The sequence below is a fragment of the Anguilla anguilla genome, chromosome 2 (genome assembly GCF_013347855.1).
Source record: "Anguilla anguilla isolate fAngAng1 chromosome 2, fAngAng1.pri, whole genome shotgun sequence".
Lineage (NCBI taxonomy): Eukaryota > Metazoa > Chordata > Actinopteri > Anguilliformes > Anguillidae > Anguilla > Anguilla anguilla.
In genome coordinates, this window is record NC_049202.1 from 18,062,038 (window position 1) to 18,082,576 (window position 20,539).

Consider the following 20,539-nt stretch of genomic DNA (forward strand, 5'->3'; position numbering starts at 1 on the left):
TTTGGACTCTCCAGCTAACCTAACCTGCACGACTTTGGACTGTGGGAGGAAGTCGGAGTACCCGGAGGGAACCCACGCGGACACGGGGAGAACAAAACTAACATGCATACCGCACGCAAACAATCACATGCCCACACAGACACACACACACACACACTAAGCGTCATGTGCCTTCCACGTAAACTGGTGATTCATGCTGGCTTTACTAACAAAAACAAAAAACGGATATTTGTAAAACTTGGTTTGGTATCTATTACACCATTTACCGATTGAACGGCAATAAAACTAAACTTCAATCTGGTCGAGGTCACCAACTAAGAAACCCGTGTAAGAAACGCGTGCAGTCTTACCCAGTGCTAACGGAACAGGATTAATTTAATGTTCACTTATCTCCAAAAATAATGTTCCCTTTCCTCCGCGCTAACAATTATGCGTAGATGGAGGAGACTGCTGTCCAGCAATAGTGTGGCTTTATACAAATCACTATCTAGCTGTAGAAGTGGACATGTCTTGTGTAGCCTGCATAAATACAGTCGTGTATCCTGCTACGACACCAGTGTATAGGCAAGTGACTATGGGGTGCAGATGTCCTATGTTCTATGTGTATGCTAGGACCTTAAAACTGCTACGTGTGCAGTGGTAAGAGTCAAAGAGGAATGCCGGGTTAAAATGAATGCAGTTTATTGTTCAGTGTGTCTAGTAATAATGATAATATATAATGGTGAAAAATGTGAGTGGTGAAATGCCTACATGCATGTGATGCGTTGGAGACACAATCATGGCAAATCAGTATAGATCAGTGATCCTGCTTGCACTATCACTGTGAGCATATCACACCGGTTAACCTTTGTATCTGGCTGGGCGCTGACCCATAGATATCAAGACCTTTAGTCAGCATACCACCACTAAAGACACCAACTTGTTCCACATTTTGCAACAAAGCAAAACATGATTGCATCGTATTATGGAGAAGATAAAGTTCACACAGTGCTGATCCAATCGGATGTTTTGCAACTGAGCACTGTCTCTTCATCACACTTGCTGACTCCCTGTCAGCACAGTAAACAGTCTGTTTTACTTTGAGGGTCTGATAAGAAGCAGACTTCTGTGAACTGCCCTACAGGTTGCAAGTACCAACTCAACCTGTTGCAAGCAATGAAAACACAGTAGTCTTCACAGTAACCAGTTATCAAGTTAATGTAGTCAGCAAAAGTTATAACACCCCATTAAAGTAATTTAGTACATGAGATGTCAGAAGCATTTTGCCCTGCGTATAAACAAACCAACAAAAACGTGTTAGTTTTAGGGGAAACGGAACAGAACTACTGGCCACACGCAATGCTTTATGAAGTTGCTGAAGTGGTACAGCAGAGTTCAGATTTGACCTTCAACGATTCGTTGAAGACAATTTCGCCCCGGCATTTTGACTAGACTTATTCGTCAAATTAATTGGGTGGGCCAATTATACGTTCTGATTTGACGAGGGTCTGCCAAACAAGGCGCTGATCGATCTGGATCAGCGTACACACTCGATATTAAGACGTCGAAGAAAAAAAAAAAATCACGGCAGCCAATAGGAACGCTCCAATATCTCGGGAAGCGCAAACGGGCTGCTGTTGTTGTACTCCGCGTTCCAGGCAGCCGCGCTCCGCGATTGGCCGGGGGACTTCAGCTTCTCTCTTCCCCCATTACGCAGCTTAATATTCCAGCGTCCCGGACGAGCGAGCGCCCCAGGGCAAACGTGGCCTCCAGACGAGGCGAAAACTGCCCGTGCAAGGCCGACCTCCAGACCTCCTCCCTCATTAAAACGCTGGCCTTTGGGAACACGATTAAGTTCGGCCCTGCAACTGACACACAATTATCAGAGCGGCGGGGGAAACCGACTCATTAGCTCTGATCGTTTTTTCAATTTTCCATTTTCTTTTTAGGCGGGATTATTAGTCCGCTGACCTTCCGCACATTCGTTTGAGGCAGAAAGTTTGGGTCGTCAGAAAAAAATAACAATAATAAAAAGTCCGCGGAATGAATGGGGGCCATTCTGGAAAGGGGTCAGCGTGTTCTGCATTTGATTAAACGGTCCTCCTGTGGCAGTTGTTTTTTTTTTTTTTTTTTTTTTTTTACTGTTATTACTTACCATTTCAGTGACTTTCATTTTTCTCAACCTGCCTGTAACTTTCTGAAAAGCAGATTAGTCCACAGTAGAAGGGGCTTACCTGATCCTCTGACAGCTGAGAGATGTGGTTCACGGCAGCATAGGACTCTATCTTGGGGTTGAAGTGATTGACTATGGCTCTGCGATAACAAGAGGGGGAAAAAAATCAGTTAAAACCTCCAACAGACCGTACTGAAAACAAGCAAGTGCACGCACGGACGCACGCACAGACACACAGACGCACGCAGGCACACAGTCATACACGCACATACGCACACAGACACACGCACCCGCGCACACACACACAGGCACCCACACAATTACTCTCCTCTCTACTCGCCTGCCATATTCTTTGGCCTCTCCGTCTATGCAGCCCACTCTACGTGTCCTTTCCAATTAGAAGCATGCACCCCCCATCAATCAGAACATTAACTCTCGTAAATATGAGAGTTAACATCATCTCTCCTTAGTGCCTCCAGCCACTTTGAGCTTCACTTCACGTTGATGCATCGAAACTTCCTTTAGCTATTCATTTCTCGTTTAACCCTTTGAAGAGTAAGTTTCTGCAGTGTTTTTCTTCAAAATCCCAAGTCGGTTTTCTAGAACTACATTGCATTCAATTACCAGTTGTGATTGTTACATCAGCATTAGAATGTTCAGTTAACATTCTAATCACATATTTGTGAAATGAATTTTGAATGGATACGTCCACAACCTCCCACACACAAACATGCACACGTGCTCATCTTTCTCAGTCTGTTTTAGAGATGCCACCACCTATCGCTAGGCTGATCTTGTCCAGGCCATCCAGTCCGCGCTCATGAATCTGCGAACTTACCCAATAAACCAGCCACACTTTAAATCTGAATCTCACCGCAAAATTTTAAATGGTGCTTTGAAGAAGTGCTTTGTTGGCGCCCAAAGCCTAGTTCTAGTCAGTCGGGGCTGTGGATGCACTTGATTTACGACCCCCCCCCCCGTCCCCCACTCCCACCCCCACCCCACCACTATCCCTCACAGCCGTTTAATGTCTACCTAGTTTCCTTCATTTTCACCACCCCCAGCAGTCCTCTGTCCGAACGTCACAATTAAAATGTTCCAACTTAACGGGCAGCCATCACAGTGCCTGCTAGAGGGCTGGCCGTTTTTCCACACATCTCTCACTCCCTCCCTCCCTCCCTCCCTTGTGGCAGATATAGTTAGCATCAGGGCAAGGGCGCCGGAGCGCAGAACCCAGCTCCTTTCCAGCTCGCAGCTCGCTCCTCTTCCTGGAGGGCGATGCTTTATACGCTGTGCATATTTAAAACTCCGCGCCTGCATCCCAAAGCTCGGGGGCCCACTTTCCCGATCCCGACATGACTACTGCGCGGAGGCCGTCCGATCCGCGGGTCCGCCTGCGACCGCAGCGACGAGGCGCGCCTCCTTCGCGCTCTGAAAACGTCACCTTTGCGCTAACCGTCTCAGAATTTACGCGCAGCGCGGTTCACGCCTTCAAGTGAAATAAAACGTTTTTAAAACTTTTCCCATAATGTGCAGTGCAATGCAGCTTAAAGGGACAGTTCACTGGGATTTTGGGCACAGACTGTTCTCATGTGCGAAGGATGAAAGGGTATTTTTGATATTTCCAGAAGTTTCTGTTGACCAGTCGAGTGCAGGGGATTTTCAGTGTAAAGCAAGAAGATACACTTCAACGGCAAAAGCAGCTTGTGCCCTGTTAAGCATCTTACTGAAGGGAAGAATCACAATATCCAAGCTCTGGAACTCAACCTGCCACCTAAGTTATAAGCCCAGGTCTTGTATACATTGTCGTACTATCCTATTATACTATTACACACAGACACACTTGCTTTGTAGCCTTTGGTCCCTTGGCATACGCAGCTACACCTGAAATGCTTAACTAAAACTAACAAAGCTTAACTAGTCGATCCTAGGTTTTCACATCTGTGGTTTATGAGTATTAACCTCCTACTTCTAGGACACTTAATGCCGATTTATTTGGGGGGGGGGCGGGGTGATGTCTCCAGGTGTCCAACCACCTGCCCCTTTTTCCCCTAAGTGCCCATTTGATAAAAATTGTATTTGTATTATTACTGTTGCTGTCATTCATTTTCTTTCATTCATCTTGGTAAAACATATTCGGCAACAACTGGGTGTCGTAAAACTGTTTTTCTACATTGGTGTGGCCCTTTTCTTACTTTAAGCACCGACGCCTCAAAGGGCCTTTGCATGGCCCAGTGCATTTGTCTCCTCATTGGGAGTCACTCTGGATAAGAGCGTCTGGCAAATGTCAGTAATGTAAGCTCATGTAAAACCGGTTGCATTTCTTAAACACTGACACTCTTTGGCCATATTTTAGTTACCAGCCATTTGGTTGAAATCCTTGCAAGTTGCACACAACCTGAAGCTTCTTTTTTTTTTGGCGGGTTCCTACTGGTTCTGTAAGATTGCATCAAGGGGCCGAGGTGCAATACCTGAGAGTGCAGCACGGTAGAATGAGAAATATGAAGCAATACAATATTGGCATGCGAGAAAAATTACTTTATCTTCATAAATATTACATGTATATCAATACCCGTGAAATTAAATTGTAGTTCACAGACAGAATGTGGCATTTATATATTGAACTGAACAGAACTGAATGTCTACTATGTGACACAAAAAATCGCTTTACCTTCATAAATGCTTTATGCCAATAAATCAGCTTTTCAATACAAGGTAAATCTATGGGGGCTCGCAAAGTGGACTGGACTTTGCATTTTAAAAAGCCGTTTTTCAGCGGACTAATTTACTCTTCTTTTCCACAGACGTCAATACAGCCTGCCAGTATGGCACTTAATGAATAATCGTTAAACAATCATTCAATTTAACGGCTCGCAAACCTTAAATCTGTTGAGGACGACAACGTCTACGGCCAAGAAATGAACAGAGCAGCGTTGCTTCGCGTCACTTATAATTTAACTGCTATAAACAATTTTGACATTTAAAACAAAAGCAAAAATGCAAGTATTGTTTTGTTTAATTGATAGAACTTGACCATGCATCCGTTTCGCGTGAAGACAAAGTGCACCTTGCTCGCATACACATGAAAATCGGATTTTCTAAATAAATAAATTCGTTCCGGTGAAGATCATATCATTGGAAGCCTTCCATCCAAAGGGGCTGGATGAGACCATCCTAAAATAATTATTTTTGAGTGCAAAAAATAAGTGGTTGGTTGTCAAAGTGATTGTCTACAGGGGTACATTTGGTCCTCAATGACCAAATGTAAAATAAAAAAATTGGAGCCAACTCCATGCACTTACTTTTCTTCTGAATAGTTGATGGTGTGTTGACCTAATGTAGTCACATAAAAATAGGAGAGGTGTAGACCTCCTCTATTTCCGTTATATGGCAACAAACCTTTTGGCAGGCAAGGCGAGCCTGAAGTCTGAAGACTCAGCTGAAGCTATTTTAGGACCGAACGATATTTTTATTGGTTTCTAAAAATGAGGGCATGAAAGCGGTATTGTGGTCAAGGAGCTGGCCTGTCAAAAGACGAGAAAGAGGGAGGCGAGCGGTTCTCACGTAGCGGATAAGTGAAGCTCGGCCTAACGCTGAATACACAAGCAGTTCTCAAAGCAGACGGACAATCAAACAAACACTCAAGGGCTCGCACTGCAGTGGGGTCCTTGAGCAAGGAAGTAATCCAGAATCGCTTCCTAAATAATCAAGCTCTATAAATGGATGCTGAAAATGTCAAAGCTAGACTGGATGAGACAGTCAAATTCCATTTTTATGTATTAATATCAACACACACATATATACACACACATACACACAAAAACCACCGAAATACAATACTTTCATATGATTTTGGAAGTAAACTCAAAACCAAGGGCTCAAAATAATCGGAGTCCAAACAAAAAAATGACTCAATGAGGAAAAAAGCCGAACGCAGGTGTGCTTGCTCAGTGCAAGAGTGCCTGAAGCCAGCCATTTCAGTTTTTTCCCTCATATTATATAATCTTATCTGGAAGGAATGTATAGCTAAATTCTCCATCTATTGGTTCAAGACACCGTGTCACATTATCCTAGCATAGCAACCCCCCTTCACCAAATTTCAAGCACAACGAGCCAAGAGCAATGATCGGAAAAATCAGCATTTTAGTGATGAATAAATTTGGGTTCAATTACTACCTGGAGTGGTCATGCAGCTTTATAATCTGGCTTTTGCCTACATCAAGTCAAATCACAATATTTCAAGAAGCAATTTTCCTTTTTTGTCATTTTTTATTTTTGAGCACTGACCTTTAAATGAATGAATCAGGAAGCTCTTAACGCAGAGAAAAGCTTGCCAGGTCATGTAGCAGAAGCAGCATCTAGCCCAAATGGGAGGTAGTCATTTAGGTAATTTGTTTTTCTTTTAGACTAGAGTTCTTGGCAACACCACAACCTTGGACCCGACAGGAAGTCCAGCAGCCACGCCAATCCAGATAGATGCCAGAACCTATTGTGATGTTACTTTCTACAGCCCTAGTTGCAGCAGATTAAATGGAAATGCTATACACCAACAAGTCCAGAACATATTAGCCTTATTCCAAACCAACAGTGGAATCTGGGCACCAGACAAGGGATCTAAATTGCATCAAACCAGAACAAGACTTACTCAATCTGGTGAGTAAGTGCCTGGCTGGAAGAAACATGTGTAATCATTGTGGCCCTCAAGAACCAGGTCTGATTAGCCCTGCAGGCAGTGTGACCCTCCAGAACTAGGACAGTGCAGGCCAACATACAGTGTGGCCCCGCAGGATCCGAATGGGGTGTTGAGAGGGAGGTCCAATGTTGAGTAGCCCTGCATGCACTCTGGCTCTCCGGAATACACACAGTGGCATCTTTGCAAGGCTTCATAATTTCATTCATATCATCTCATCCCTTGCCAACCTTCACAGTGCTGTATTACCTACATATTTTGTAAGGAATGAGCAACTAAACATGCAGTTGTTCAACAGTGAACACAACCCTGACAAACATCAAGACCAAGCAATTAACAAATGATTCTCATCCAGAAGCTTGCTGAAATTAAAATGTTTCTGTTTAGCAAAGCCTGGCTAGGTGTCTCCTCTCGCACCAGATATCAAGACGTTTGCCGTCTCCAACCAGAAATCCATTTGGCTGCATTACGTATTGAGGGATTAGCCATCTTGGTGGACCAGGGGGGATAATAACCATGGCCCAAATTAAAACCCTGCCCTGTGGCCTCTCCGTAACCTCTGTGGCTCTCCGGACACTTGATTGCTTTCCCCGCTAATCCCCCCTCTCTCTCCCGGCTTCACAGGACTCGGTTCAAATCTGACAGTGAATGAAATTTGCTCGCTTGGACCCGGCTGGATCCAGGACCAGCCGGAGCAGGCAGCTCCGTGAATCTAATCAAACACGTGATTAGAAGCCTGGAAAAATCTGACCAAAGAAATGTTAACAGTACCTTTGACGGACACTTTGAGCTATGCTCTTAATCATCTAGCCTAAATAAAATTCCAAATTCCACCTTCCAAATTTGTACTACACCTATACTTCCCACCACACCAACTAGTTCTACACCTATTGATTTTAAACCTACCACTCCTACCACTCAAACAAACATTCAATTCCAAACAATCCTAAAAACCACCACAACTTGTAAGTACCTGCAATCCCACATTTGGGAACTCCGAAAATTCTGGGAAATTTTAGTTTTCCCTGGAATTGACAAAAGCATGTGAATCCCTGTGAATCACACTGCAAATGTTCAGCTGGGCTGTCAGGCGACTTCAACAGCCCTTGTTAATAAAGATTTATGAACACAAACAAACGTATCCTGGGTTTTATTTGTCAAACAAAAAACCGAAGCTGCTCTGTACAAAGGTTAGAACTCATCTAAAAAAATGACCTTCCAAACAGGCCCTACATGTATGACAGTAATTAATTGTTTCTGTGAAATATACTATATCATTTAGCCATATATGTGCAAAAGTTTCAAAACAATACCAACTGCAAATCCATTTTTTGTCAAGACATCAATAATGTTCAAACGATGTAGCAAAGAGTCCTTTAAAAAAAAACAATGGAGACCTGTATTGATTTTAGATCCACCTTATTTCACTGGTGATCAATGCGGGCCTTCATGACATCAATCAAACCACAGCTGAACGCTGTACAAAAATGTAACCTTTCGAAATCACTGTTCCTGCCCATTTTCTTCTACAGATCAATGGCTTGTTCCTTCCCATTGTTGGGATTTAATTTGGAGGACCATCAAGCGAATCAATGGGCTCCATTATACCAGGAGTGCCAAATCTCGTTTGAAAAACGTGGGTGTAGGTGTTCATTTTAGCCCAGCGCTATGACACCTGATTCTACTAATCAACTAATTGCGGTCTTCAATTAAGACCTTGATAAGCAGAATCGGGTGTCTCAGCGGTACACCCACACGGGCCCTTTTTTGGATGAGATTGGGCACCCCCCCGCATTAGATATAATCTCTCTGAGCGGGCTGTTGGTGTTGTGCCGAGTCTAATGAAACTTTAATGGGACTGGGCCAGTGTGACAAGCAGGTAATGAAACGAGACAGCGACATCAAATCTACGGCCCAAGCCTCCAATTTGGGCCGGGCGCTGCTCTCCATTAATCCAGGTGACTGGTTCACTACAGGTCCAGAATCACAGATAGAGCCAGGCCTCGCATTGGCTGCACACACCTCACCTCCACCGAACATTATTAATCTCTCCGCGTAGCCTGAAGCTCGCGCAGGTTTACGTTTGCTTTCGTTCGCCCGAACGCGGTGTGAAACCAGACGTGAGTGTAGCACACTTTGTGCATGTGCTGGCTTGCGCTTGCAGGAGTGTATGTGTGTGTGTGTGTGTGTGTGTGTTGTAAATACCACACATTATTATGCGCGAGCCTGCATTAGCCAGCAATAGTTGGTTTTCTGCAGGTAAAAATGATCAAAAAATCCCGCAAACTTAATGTCTTCCAGGAATTCTGGCAATAAACAAATACAATAAATAAATAAATAAATATTTACAGGCCAGAGCCTAAATAATGGCTCTAACAATTCCAAATATGCATCTTCACTTATTGTCTTAAAAGCCCAGAAACTGCACAGCAAGCTGGTTGGCTCTGTAGGCAGGAAGTAGCTAAGACTCGGAACAAAGACACACTGACAAGCCACCAACCAAGAGGAAAAGCTTATACAGCAATAACAAGTCAGTCGCTGCCCACTTCCACACCACAGAGTATCGCTGCAAATGGAAGGACAAAGCCTAAACAAGATGGTGATTGGCCATCACAGCCTGAATGTCATGCACGTCATAGTGCCATGAAAGAGTATTTTCCCCCATCCTGATTTCTTCTATTATTGCATATTTTACACACTGAGTGATTTCAGATCTTTAGGAAAAAAATTAATATTAGACAAAGAGAAACTGAGTAAACACAAAACATATTTTTTAAATAATTATTTCATTTTTTTAATGGAAAATGTTACCAAACACCCATGTGAAATAGTAATTGTCCCCTTAGTTACTCAATTAACAAATTAACCTAATTTAATTGATAATTAGATTCAGCTGATTGAACACAGCTAGACTTGATTGCGGCCAGCCCTGTTGAACCTAAACCTCACACTATGTCACAATCACAGGACATCCCAGAAGTATTGAGAAATGAGAAAAAAAGTTGTTGAAATAGGTACAGGTCGGGTACAGACTGATATTTCAACATTTTAAACTTTTTTCATTAAATAAATTAAATGGGATAAGGGTCAACAGCCCTATTCCCACCACAATATGTTTCAGCCTGTCAACCTGGGGGACAGTAAGCAACAATCCAGCAAGAATATAGCCACTGTACAAACAGTACAATGTGTTATCTGTTCAACTTGGAAATATAAAAACTACAGTTTATAATGAAATGCTTTCAACAGTTTTTTCTTCTACAAAAAATTGTTGTTTTTTTTTTAAAAATAATGCTTTGGCCATGTTTAATGTATATATTTCATGTCAATAAAGCATATTGAATATTGAAAGACAGAGAGAGACAGATTGAGAGGGGGAGAGAGAGAAAGAGAGAGATAGAGACAGAGGGAGAGACTCACGCCTTACCTGACATTGACCAGTGCGTGAGTGACTTTGCTGGCGGGCTCCTTCCACTGTCCAGCATTGGTGGAAACTCTGAGCACTGAAACGCAAGGACAGGACCCACCGTCAGTCAGTGTTACACACCCACAGTTACACACTCGCGACGGCGTCTCGCCCGATCCCTCAGCGTAGCGGTAAACGCGCTTTTAAACACACCGCTCCCCAGCTCCCCAGCGAGTCCCTACGCGCTCGTAAATCGCCTGCCCCGCCTCGCGCGCTCACTTGTTAACTCGTTTAGGTTTTTTTGTTGCTGTTGCGAGCGCTCTAACGTAATGGGCTCGGGGATTTGGGGAGGATTTAATCGATTCCGGTTTGATAAGATTCACCTCGTCGCTGCGGTGCGACCGGTCTCCCTTCAGGAGTGCATTCGGTCTCCTTACCAGGAGGAACGTTGTCGCCAGCTTAATGCTCTCGCAAAATTGGCGGGGTGTTCGGCATTGCTAATTCAACAGCGAGGCTGTTTTTGCGAGAGCGCTGTTTGTTTGCGAGCAGAACAAATCTCAGACAAAACGTCTGAACCTGATAAACAACGGCTTGCCGTAATCCTTTCCATTCGAACGCCAAAAACTGCGAGCTGATATCTGAACTCCACGTAACAACGTGCGGGAATGCAACTTCCTGAACACAAAAACAGCAGCCTTTCAAACTGTTAAGCTGTAAATACAACAGGAATTTCAATAAGCATCAACGGCATTTGTCACTCCACTAATATTAAACATAATTAAAAGGATATATTTCTATCAGTGCATATTTGAAGAGCCATTCGTGAGTCCCACTGCTCCCAGCCCCATGCCTCATTCAATTGTCCCGTCTCCCCCCTGTCCAAGCGCTTTGCATGCTGGGATATGGCAGTTCTGCCAAATCCTGCTGGACATCACGATGACACGCAAGGACATTGGACTGCCTTCCAAGTTTGTTACAGGAAACAAAGATAAAAATCTGGTGTATTTTGGGTTTATTAAGGAATTTAATTAGATGAAAGCTGTAACCCGTTGTTTGGGATGGGGGAGACAGACAAGGACAAAGACACACAGACACAGATAGACAGACACACACACACAGACATAACGACATACAGTACAGACTCACACACAGACATAGACATACATACACACACACACACACAGCTGTGAAATAAAAGCTCTAGCACAGACTAGGTCTGAATTCCAGCAGTATTATCCATGTCCATATCTCACTAACTTACTTACTTTGATCAATATCATTCTTTTAATTATGAGCTTATTGTTTTACTCGATCGATGTGCTCAATCACTGTGAGCCGCACTCAGGGGGAACAAGCGGTGCAAAAAGAAGAAGACAATTCAGGGAGAATCTTCACAATTAATGCTTTTAACAAACAAGGACAGCGCATCACCAAGGAAACCACTATCGGCAGGCAGACTGGGGTTTTAATGGACATGGATTCCGTTTCCACGGCGATGCAGCACATTCCAGCAACCCGAACATCGCTCGCTTACGGTACTTTCCAACCAGGAAGCACCGGAAAGCGCGTTCTGGATCAGGTGCGTGCTTTTTATACATCTGACAAAGCCGGAGAGCCCGATCACTGGTGAACCCAGGCAGAAATGAGCAATGATTTCAGCGGTGGGCGTAAGCTTTCCCGTGAGGAAAAAGACGAACGTCCGCACGTCCCCCCCAGCACGCGCGGCGGCGGGAGCAACCCGACGACGGCGAAAAACGTTCGGTTGGCGAACGAGTCGCTGGGAACATTTGGACAGCGCGCGGCAGCGGCATAGCCAGGCTCTTCACAATCAACTTCGGCATATTTCTACGGGCATCGCTGCCATTTCGAAAGGGGGGGTGGGGGGGTGTCCCTTGAGCACGTATCTGGTGCGTCGGGCTCATTCCTCTACAGCAGCACGCCCGGCCTGCCGCGTGAGCGCGCCCAGTGATGTCCAATTAAAACCCGATTTGCCGACTGACTGCGCGGTCACGTTTCAAGCACAGTTATGGGCAGGGATGGAAAAAACGACGGCACCCTCGTGAGTTTGTCTCTCCTGCGCAAATCCTCCGGTCGGTGACTCCTCCTCGCTTTTAATTAAAACAGCACCCGGAGGCAGAAAAGCAGACGCGTCAATTTGTAGCGGAATTAACAAACATTAAGAATGCAGGAGGACTTAAACCCCATTAATTATTTCCTCAAACACGACGGCAGCGGAGCAGGTGAAAGTGCACCGCGGCACAGCTGGGATTAGTAATGAGCGTTTTTTTTTTTTTCGCGGCGAAAATCCCCCCCCCCTCTGGTTGTAATTAAAGTGGCGACCGGGGCACGTCAGAGGATCACACGCGCGCGCGCGCCGCGGGAGGGGGGCACGCGCTAGCCGGAGGACTGCGCGCAGCTAGCGCTCGCACCCGTTTAAAAAGCGCTCACATGCCTCCTTCGCTAAACCACTCCAGATAAGTGCGTTCGCTAAACGGATGTGATGTGATGTGATGTGATGTGATGTGATGTGATGTGATGTGATGTGATGTGATGTGATGTGATGTGATGTGATGTGATGTGATGTGATGTGATGTGATGTGATGTGATGTGATGTGATGTGATGTGATGTGATGTGATGTGATGTGATGTGATGTGATGTGATGTGATGTGATGTGATGTGATGGGGACATAGGCTGTGCCGCCGTCTCTCCACACTGCGCTAGAAGAGGAACAGTCACCAGACAGACGCCCAGAGGAACACCTCAGCTGGTCCGGGGGGAGGGGAGGGGGGTTAATCCTTGGGCTTACCCATGCAGTAGAGATTGTCGAAGACCTGGTGCATCCTCACGATCTCGTAGTACAGCTCGTCGTAGCTGCTGGGGGTGGGCAGGAAGGTGTCCCCGTAGGTGATGAACATGTTAAACAGGTTGACCACCTGCGAATCGAGAAGATGAGAAGGCTCACTTTGGCTCAGGGGTACAAAAAAAACGCCTTCACTTCACATGGCGTGAAGGTGCGGAGGCTGCCCGCCCGCACGTGTTCAGACGGATTCCAGAAACAAGTTAAGTGGTCATATTTTGCTCCGTGCTTCAGTCGGTGAGCACAAACCGTTCAACGGTTGGCGCATGTGTTTTTTTGAAATCGACCTTGTGGGTGTCTGTAATGTCGCCGGGAGAACTGGAATTACTCATCGCATCTCAAGAACAAAGTCTCAATATTCTTCAAAACAACCTGAGAATTTTCTGCACAAATATTCATGCACAATGCTTCCCATTATAGATATGTTTTAGAACTCGTTTTGACCTAAACACTTTAAATGACTTGATGGTAAAAACTGAAGGACAAACTAAACCCCCCCAAGACACACGCACACGCACACACACACACACACACACACACACACACACGCACGCGCACACGCACACGCACACACACACACACACACACACACACACACACACACACACACACACACACACACACACACCCGTGAACCCAGTTGCAGGAAAACAGTGTTGCACCAGTAATTTAATCATTCTGGATGGTACTACAGGTGACCTATTCTACAATACTCCAGAAGAATAGCTCATTTTAAAGCAGCATTTTAAAGCCTGTTTTCTGGTCTTTTAAGGGGTCAGAGAATCATTTTCCAGATTTTTTAACTTAATTTATTTTTATTTTATTTTATTTATTTATTTATTTTTTTTACACATTCCTGCCCCAAATTTCCTTTTTAAAATTTAAATTAACCCGCATAAAAAAAACGAATGATTGACTGGCAACCGCATGTTAAACTGGCACTACGCATATGACTAACGCGCTGAATTGGAATAAGCCCGTGAAAGCGTCAGCGTCCGTGTCCAGCACAGGAAAATGCTAGCGCAAACAAGCAACGCCTTACCATTAAAGCCAAATGGAATATGTTGTGTTTGGCCAGGAGTGTCGTCTCATTCGACAGAAGGAACTTCAGGAGGTTGATGAGCGCTGTCAAGAGAAGGTGTAAGACAAAAACAAAAGTCACTTAAAAATATCTAGTTCCCATCATGAGGTTCACCTTTTCCACCCCTTTCCTCCCAAAAACAATAGTTTGTACATAGCTCACTGTCTCTGCTACTTCAGACAATTTCCTATTGAAAGAAGATTAAAAAGGCCAATTGCAGTTTCTTTTCCACCCACCTCTGGTGCTTTCCTACATTAACATTTCAATGCAATGAGATAATGGCACTTTTGTGATAATTCCTTCAATGCATAAATTTCAAATCCAATATGCTGAAGTACAGAGCCAAAAGAACAAAATTTGTCTCACTGTACCAATACTTTTACATTTAACGGTAAATAAATAGCACCATCCAAAAGTATGGTAACGGTATACTTAAATACTTAAGGAATTCAGATTTCAGATCAAATGATGAACAGAAGACAAGAGAGACAATCGGCACTCATTCCATGGTATTTACATGCATATACGTTTGACTATTTTACAGAAACAGCTGTTTTTGTGTCGAGTCCCCTCATTTCCAGCAGCAGTAGACCTGCTTTAAACGATTTCAGCTACTGACAGAACCCTGAGGCTTCTTTTCAGCCAATAACACGGAGCACTTCGTCATGCATCCCATCTGTAATGAGCCCACATGGGGCTAGGAGGTGACACACAACCCTCAGCGCTGGGAAATCAAGAGCTGGTATTCAACATCACACATACTGTGTGTGTGCGTGCATGTGTGTGTGTGTGTGTGTGTGCTTGCGTGTGTGTATATGTGTGTGTGTGCGTGCCCGTGTATGTGTACATATACACGCACACACACCTTTACGACTATAACTGAAATGTTGTAGGGGCTCAAAGACCAGTTTATTATGAGAATAATTTCTTGCAATCAATCATGTTTACCAGAACACAAGCAGCAACTCTCCTTCGCCCGACAAACAAACAAACTCAATTCCCCACCCCAGATGTCTTTTAAAACCACACCGCATCCAGCCCAAAAATAGAAGCCGGTTATGTCTCTGTTCTCCCAGGGAAAGGAGAACTTGTCATATTCACTTGTATCCCTCTCCACAAAGCAGCGACAGAGAGAGCCCAAATGAACAGCGAAGCCACTCCAGACAGGAGCGCGTTCACCAGGTGGCTGGTGGCGGGGAAGGTGCGACGCAGTTATTAAGAATCCGGGGTTTGGCTTGAGATGAGGCGTCAATCTACCGAAACAGCCCTCGGTACAGACACCTCTCGTCGTCTATCCGACTGTGAAAGCGAGCGCGGCCCGACGTGAACTTCCTTCCCCTTCGGCTAACGCTGACGGGTAAAGTCGCTATCCTGCCGCGAGCGCGTCGGAGCGCGCCGCGCCCAATCCCGCCCTCGGCCTGCCGGCGGCTGCTGATTGATTGATTTCCCAGCGATGGGGGCGGGAGGAAGAAAACAATAACAACGATCAGAAAGGTTGCGCCTTAATCGGGAGCGCGTCTGGAGCACGGGTCCGAAACCGGACGGGATCGACAGTTCACGGCAGCACTGGACTCGCGCGCTGCGAGAAACACGAGCCCTGTTCATTATAGAGTTTCATATTGTTCGTTTTCTGACAGCCATTAAAAAGTGCAAGAGGTGTAGATACATCACTGTGAGTCCATACCTTTGGTACATGGAATGGTACCCGTGGACCATCCAGGTCAACAGAACGACTGAAACATTTGGGACTGTGACCATCCAGCATCCAGACGGGCAGAATGTGATGAGAACATTTCAGATTATACTTTATACTTAGATCATACCCGCACTTTTCTGCACACTTTTTAATGCACACCAAAAAATGAGGAATACGATCGATGGAAAAAACTTAAATGAAGAGGAGAACAAAAGATGCCCCGTTTTTTTTAAATGAGGTGCAGGTAGCAGGAAAGGAAAACAGATGTTCTTTGTCTCTCCCTCTTTGTGTCTTTAGTGTGGTAGAAACATGATCGTTAAAAAAATTAATTATTCATGATGCATCTCGCTGAGTTCCGCCCAGCTTAATTTCACCTGCATTGAAAAAAAACAAAAACAAACAAAAAACAAAAGACAGGGCTGTGGCACGTGCCACTTCTCTGAACTGCAGATGAGCTCCACAGATAACGGAGGACGGAACATGGCTTCCAGGCATGGCATTGCCTGAAAGCTTTAAGACATATCAGCCAAACTATAAAAAAAAAACAGCTCCCGAAGTACATAAGTATAATAAGAATAATAATCTAACAAAAAAGGAAATAATAAGATTAACCAGAACAATTACAACTGATTTTCTGTGAGTAGAATCAACCGAATCCCAGTGAAGAACCTCACCATGTATAAACATCTCTAACATGCAGGAAGTCAACGCGGTGCCACAATTTCCCACCGGTTACCTCTTCCATGAAATCAAAACCAAATGGGCAACTACATGATTTAACACACTGGATCGTTAATCTTCTTTTCCAGGACTCCGCTCATTTCTCCGTTTTCAAAAAAACCGCAGAACGTCTTTTTTGCTAATTAACCCGGCAGGCGTTTCCAGGAGGGAGGAGTGTCGCGCGTTTGTTTACCCATAATACTCGCTCACACGGGGGGGGGGGGGGGGGGGGGCACGTCGCTCCACCGGGGGCACAGCGGCCTCGCCGGGGCGGGGCGGGGCGGGGCGGGGCGAAAGGCTCAGAACCGCCGGGCGGCGCCTTAATGGCTTCCAGGAGCGCGGATAATGGAGGAGCAAACGCCGTCAGCGTTTTTCACTTCTTTTTTTTGGGACTTCATCTCTAAACATAATTAGCCGGGGCGAATTCATTCATTACGAGGGAGAAGGAAAACAACGCGAAAATAATAATTCGTCGCAGCTAACCGTAGAGCAGCAAACGAGGCTGCGGCGACGGCTTCGCGCCAGAGATAGGGTACGGATTGACACGAACGCGGTTGTGTGCAGGATCACTGTTCTATGAAGACTGCAGGGGGGGGGCTTCTGAGGTTAAACTCCAATCCGCATAAAAGTACCGCAGTTTGCCCGTGTAAAGAGCAGCTTCAGAGCAGAGACACCAGGGCCTCCGTGAATCCCTTCAGAATGAACCTCCTTCTCATCAAAGCGAAGGGATACATTTTTATTTCAGCAATTACTTTAATGAAAACATTGAGCTTTTAAATTACATTGATGAGGGGTGTTTTACATCACTGTAGCCTGTTGAATGCAATGATCCAGCACTTACGCTTATGGATCCGGCAATCAGGCTGCAACCAGTGCTCTCTTAATTGTTTGTCGTTGTGGAAGAAAGAGGAAAACTCAATTTCTGTGTGCAGCAGACGAGAAACAATATCTGTCTGTACACCTAAACAACATTTCCTTTGGTTAGTGGGAGGCTGCATTACATTTGGAGGGCCCTGCGTTGCAATAATGAAGCACGCAATTTAAAAAAAAATGATTTGTTGTTCCATTTGTTCTGATTTGTTGTTGTAAAACACATATTAGCATATTAAGGTGGCAGGTGTGATAGTGTATTAAGGTGGCAGGAAAGGCAGTGTATTAAGGTGGCAGGTGAGATGGTCTATTAAGGTGGTAGGTGAAATAGTGCATTAAGGTGACAGATGTGGCCTGATGTCATAATGGTGGCAGGTTGCCATGGTGCCTTACCTGACCAGAGCTCCCTCCAGGTGTAATGCAGCCTGATTCTGCATTTCTTCTGGTAGCAGATGAGCTTGTGGATCACCTGCACACAGCGCCTGGAGATACACACACACAGGCATGAACGCAGGCATGCATACGGATGAATAGATATTCACATGGACACAAACACATACACACACACAAAAACATACCCTATATGACCAAAGGTATCTGGACACCCCTTGGGATGGGGCTGTTTTTAATGGTTTTGGTTAGGTCCCTTTGTTCCAGTGAAGGCAAAGATTCTTTGCTTCCAACTTTCAGCATGAAAATGCCCCCACAGGCACACAGCGAGGTCTATATAGAAATGGTTCTCTCATGAACAGTGTGGAAGAACTTGACTGGCCTGCACACAGCCCTGCGAGCCAAGCCTAATCACCCAATCAGTGCCCGACATCACTAATGCTCTTCTTGCTGAATGGAAGCGAATCCCTGCAGCAACGCTCCAACATCTTCTATCAGTGGAAGGTAGACCAACTCCACATTTATGACCATAATTTTGGATGAGATGTTGGATGTCAGGTGTCTACATACTTTTGGTCATGTAGTGTACATCTACTCTCAAAAACAGACATGAATACCGAGACAGACACAAAACAGATAAACCCCTCCTTCAGGGAGACAGCCAGACAAGCACAAACCCAAAAACACAGACACACTCATATCGAGCCCAACAGCCAGCAGCCATGAAAGCACATCCAGAACCGAGCAAAGCTCTCGAGAAAAAAGCCAACAACATCCTCTCCCGCAGAAACAGGAAAAGACACTTAAGGAACCAAACTTTAACACACTTTCAGAAAGTTTTTTTGGCCCGTAACGTCATTCCATGGCATTTACACGCATGAGACCATTTGTGCTCCTTGCTTTTTGGTTTTTCTGCCACAGCTGAATTATGGGAAATGACTTTATCTTGAATGGAGGACTGAGACTCATCGCATTCACAGAAACCAGTTCAGAGCACAGAGATCCCGTCAGTCCCGGAACAAAAACCGCTGACAGGGGAATGCGAAATACGAATACAAATGGCTGCAGGGGTTCTCTCACAAATAAGACGCGATAGCAACTGTTTACTCCATTTTCGCAATGAGTCATAAAATCGATCTCGAAACCTACCGAGGACTAGAATAAGGTAAAAACAAAACATTTTCACCTGTACCACCTCACACTCTTTCGCCCGAACGAAAAAATGTAAATAGTCACTTCACGGCATCGCAAAACAGCGGTAATTCAATTCTGAACACACAACTGAAAAATGCCTGTGTGGTGGGCAGGCCCACATCGCCCCAATCCTTAATCTGTCCCGCTTAAAAAATATGGCCTATTAATATTCAGCAGCCTTCCTTTGCACTCCATCTTGGAAATGTACTTGCTCATTTAGGCCGAGTAAACAAATTGAATACAAGGTAAATTTGAAGTTAATAAACGAATGACTTCGCACATATGTGATGGAGTAAATACCAGCCCTGTAATTAATCCTGAAAAACATTTATGGAGGAAGCAAAAGATAATTCTGCCCAAGCATGCAAACACAAGCTCAAAAACAAGCATATGGACTGTCCGCGATGAACCGTGGGATCTGATTGGACGGTGGGGCTCGGCGTGTGACCGAGCGCTCTTACGAGTAGAGGTCCATGGGGAACTCCTTCATCATGTGCGTGACGATGAACTCCACCATCAGATCTGACGGGAGATGAAGAGCGGATGAGAGTGGAGGGGGAAGAAGAAGAAGAATGGAGGGAAAGGGAGGCGGGAGACAGAGGGAGGGTGAGAGGGAGAAAAAGGCAGAGAGAGAAAATCAGTCATATTGATCTATGACAGGTTGGCACAAACACTCCCTCCTCCGAGACACTGAAATATAAGTCAGGTACCAAATAACCCCGTCCTTATTATCGGATAAAAAGTGTTGAGAACACACGCAGACCGAGCCGCGAGTGATAATGCGGCATCGATTGAGCTCGATTGAGGGTCTTATCAGACAAATTGCTTACCCTTCATCCGTCTCCGCCAACCGTCTGGGCCATTTTCCAGGCAGAGCACCTCTCCATTTATTTATTTTTTGTTTTTGAAATGTGACGCTGGGCGACGCCGAATCTCTCTCCCTGTTTGAAGTGGGCCCTGGGGCTACGGGATCTACGGCAACTGCCTTCAGCAAGCTCCTTACCACCAATATGACCTCATCTCTCTTAGGAGACCAATCGGCACGTGCTCTCCCCGACAGGTTTCAGCCACTAACGCGGAACAGCTGAGCCCGGCTGGTTTCAATGGGTAACAGGTCACCTGTAGGCCTGCCGCAATGCGGCTCAGGCGACCTCAGCTACGCACCCCAAAGCCACTGTCCTTTAACTTGTTTCCCCAACATTGAACATTCCCCCGGTCCACAGGCTCATTTAGTATAATAATACACCACTATGCTTGAGAGATGCGTCTAAACTATATCTAAATCACAACAGCTGAACGTATGCGAATCAGCTAGACTCACCGTCATACCTTTGCATACGGAACAGAATGTTGAGGGTTTTATGAGTATGGATAAAAGCTTAAAGTTGCAAATACAAGCCAGACTATAAGAAAGATCCGAATGGCTGTTTAAAAGGCCTCTCCAGCAGTAGCCAGGATGGCTCGCCAAGAACGGACTGTGA

General features: G+C 45.1%; 1 protein-coding gene across 3 annotated transcripts in view; it reads right to left on the reverse strand.

Moving 5' to 3' along the window:
• armh3 (armadillo like helical domain containing 3) overlaps positions 1-20,539 on the reverse strand; it is a 59,956-nt gene that overhangs the window by 13,898 nt on the left and 25,519 nt on the right. For all 3 annotated transcript variants that reach the window (XM_035403712.1, XM_035403711.1, XM_035403710.1), the window contains 6 exons: positions 19,520-19,580; positions 17,868-17,956; positions 14,150-14,232; positions 13,057-13,183; positions 10,270-10,345; positions 2,214-2,292 (listed from right to left, as the gene is read on the reverse strand). In XM_035403712.1, coding sequence (XP_035259603.1) covers positions 2,214-2,292; positions 10,270-10,345; positions 13,057-13,183; positions 14,150-14,232; positions 17,868-17,956; positions 19,520-19,580 — 515 coding nt within the window. The remainder of the gene's footprint in view (positions 1-2,213; positions 2,293-10,269; positions 10,346-13,056; positions 13,184-14,149; positions 14,233-17,867; positions 17,957-19,519; positions 19,581-20,539) is intronic.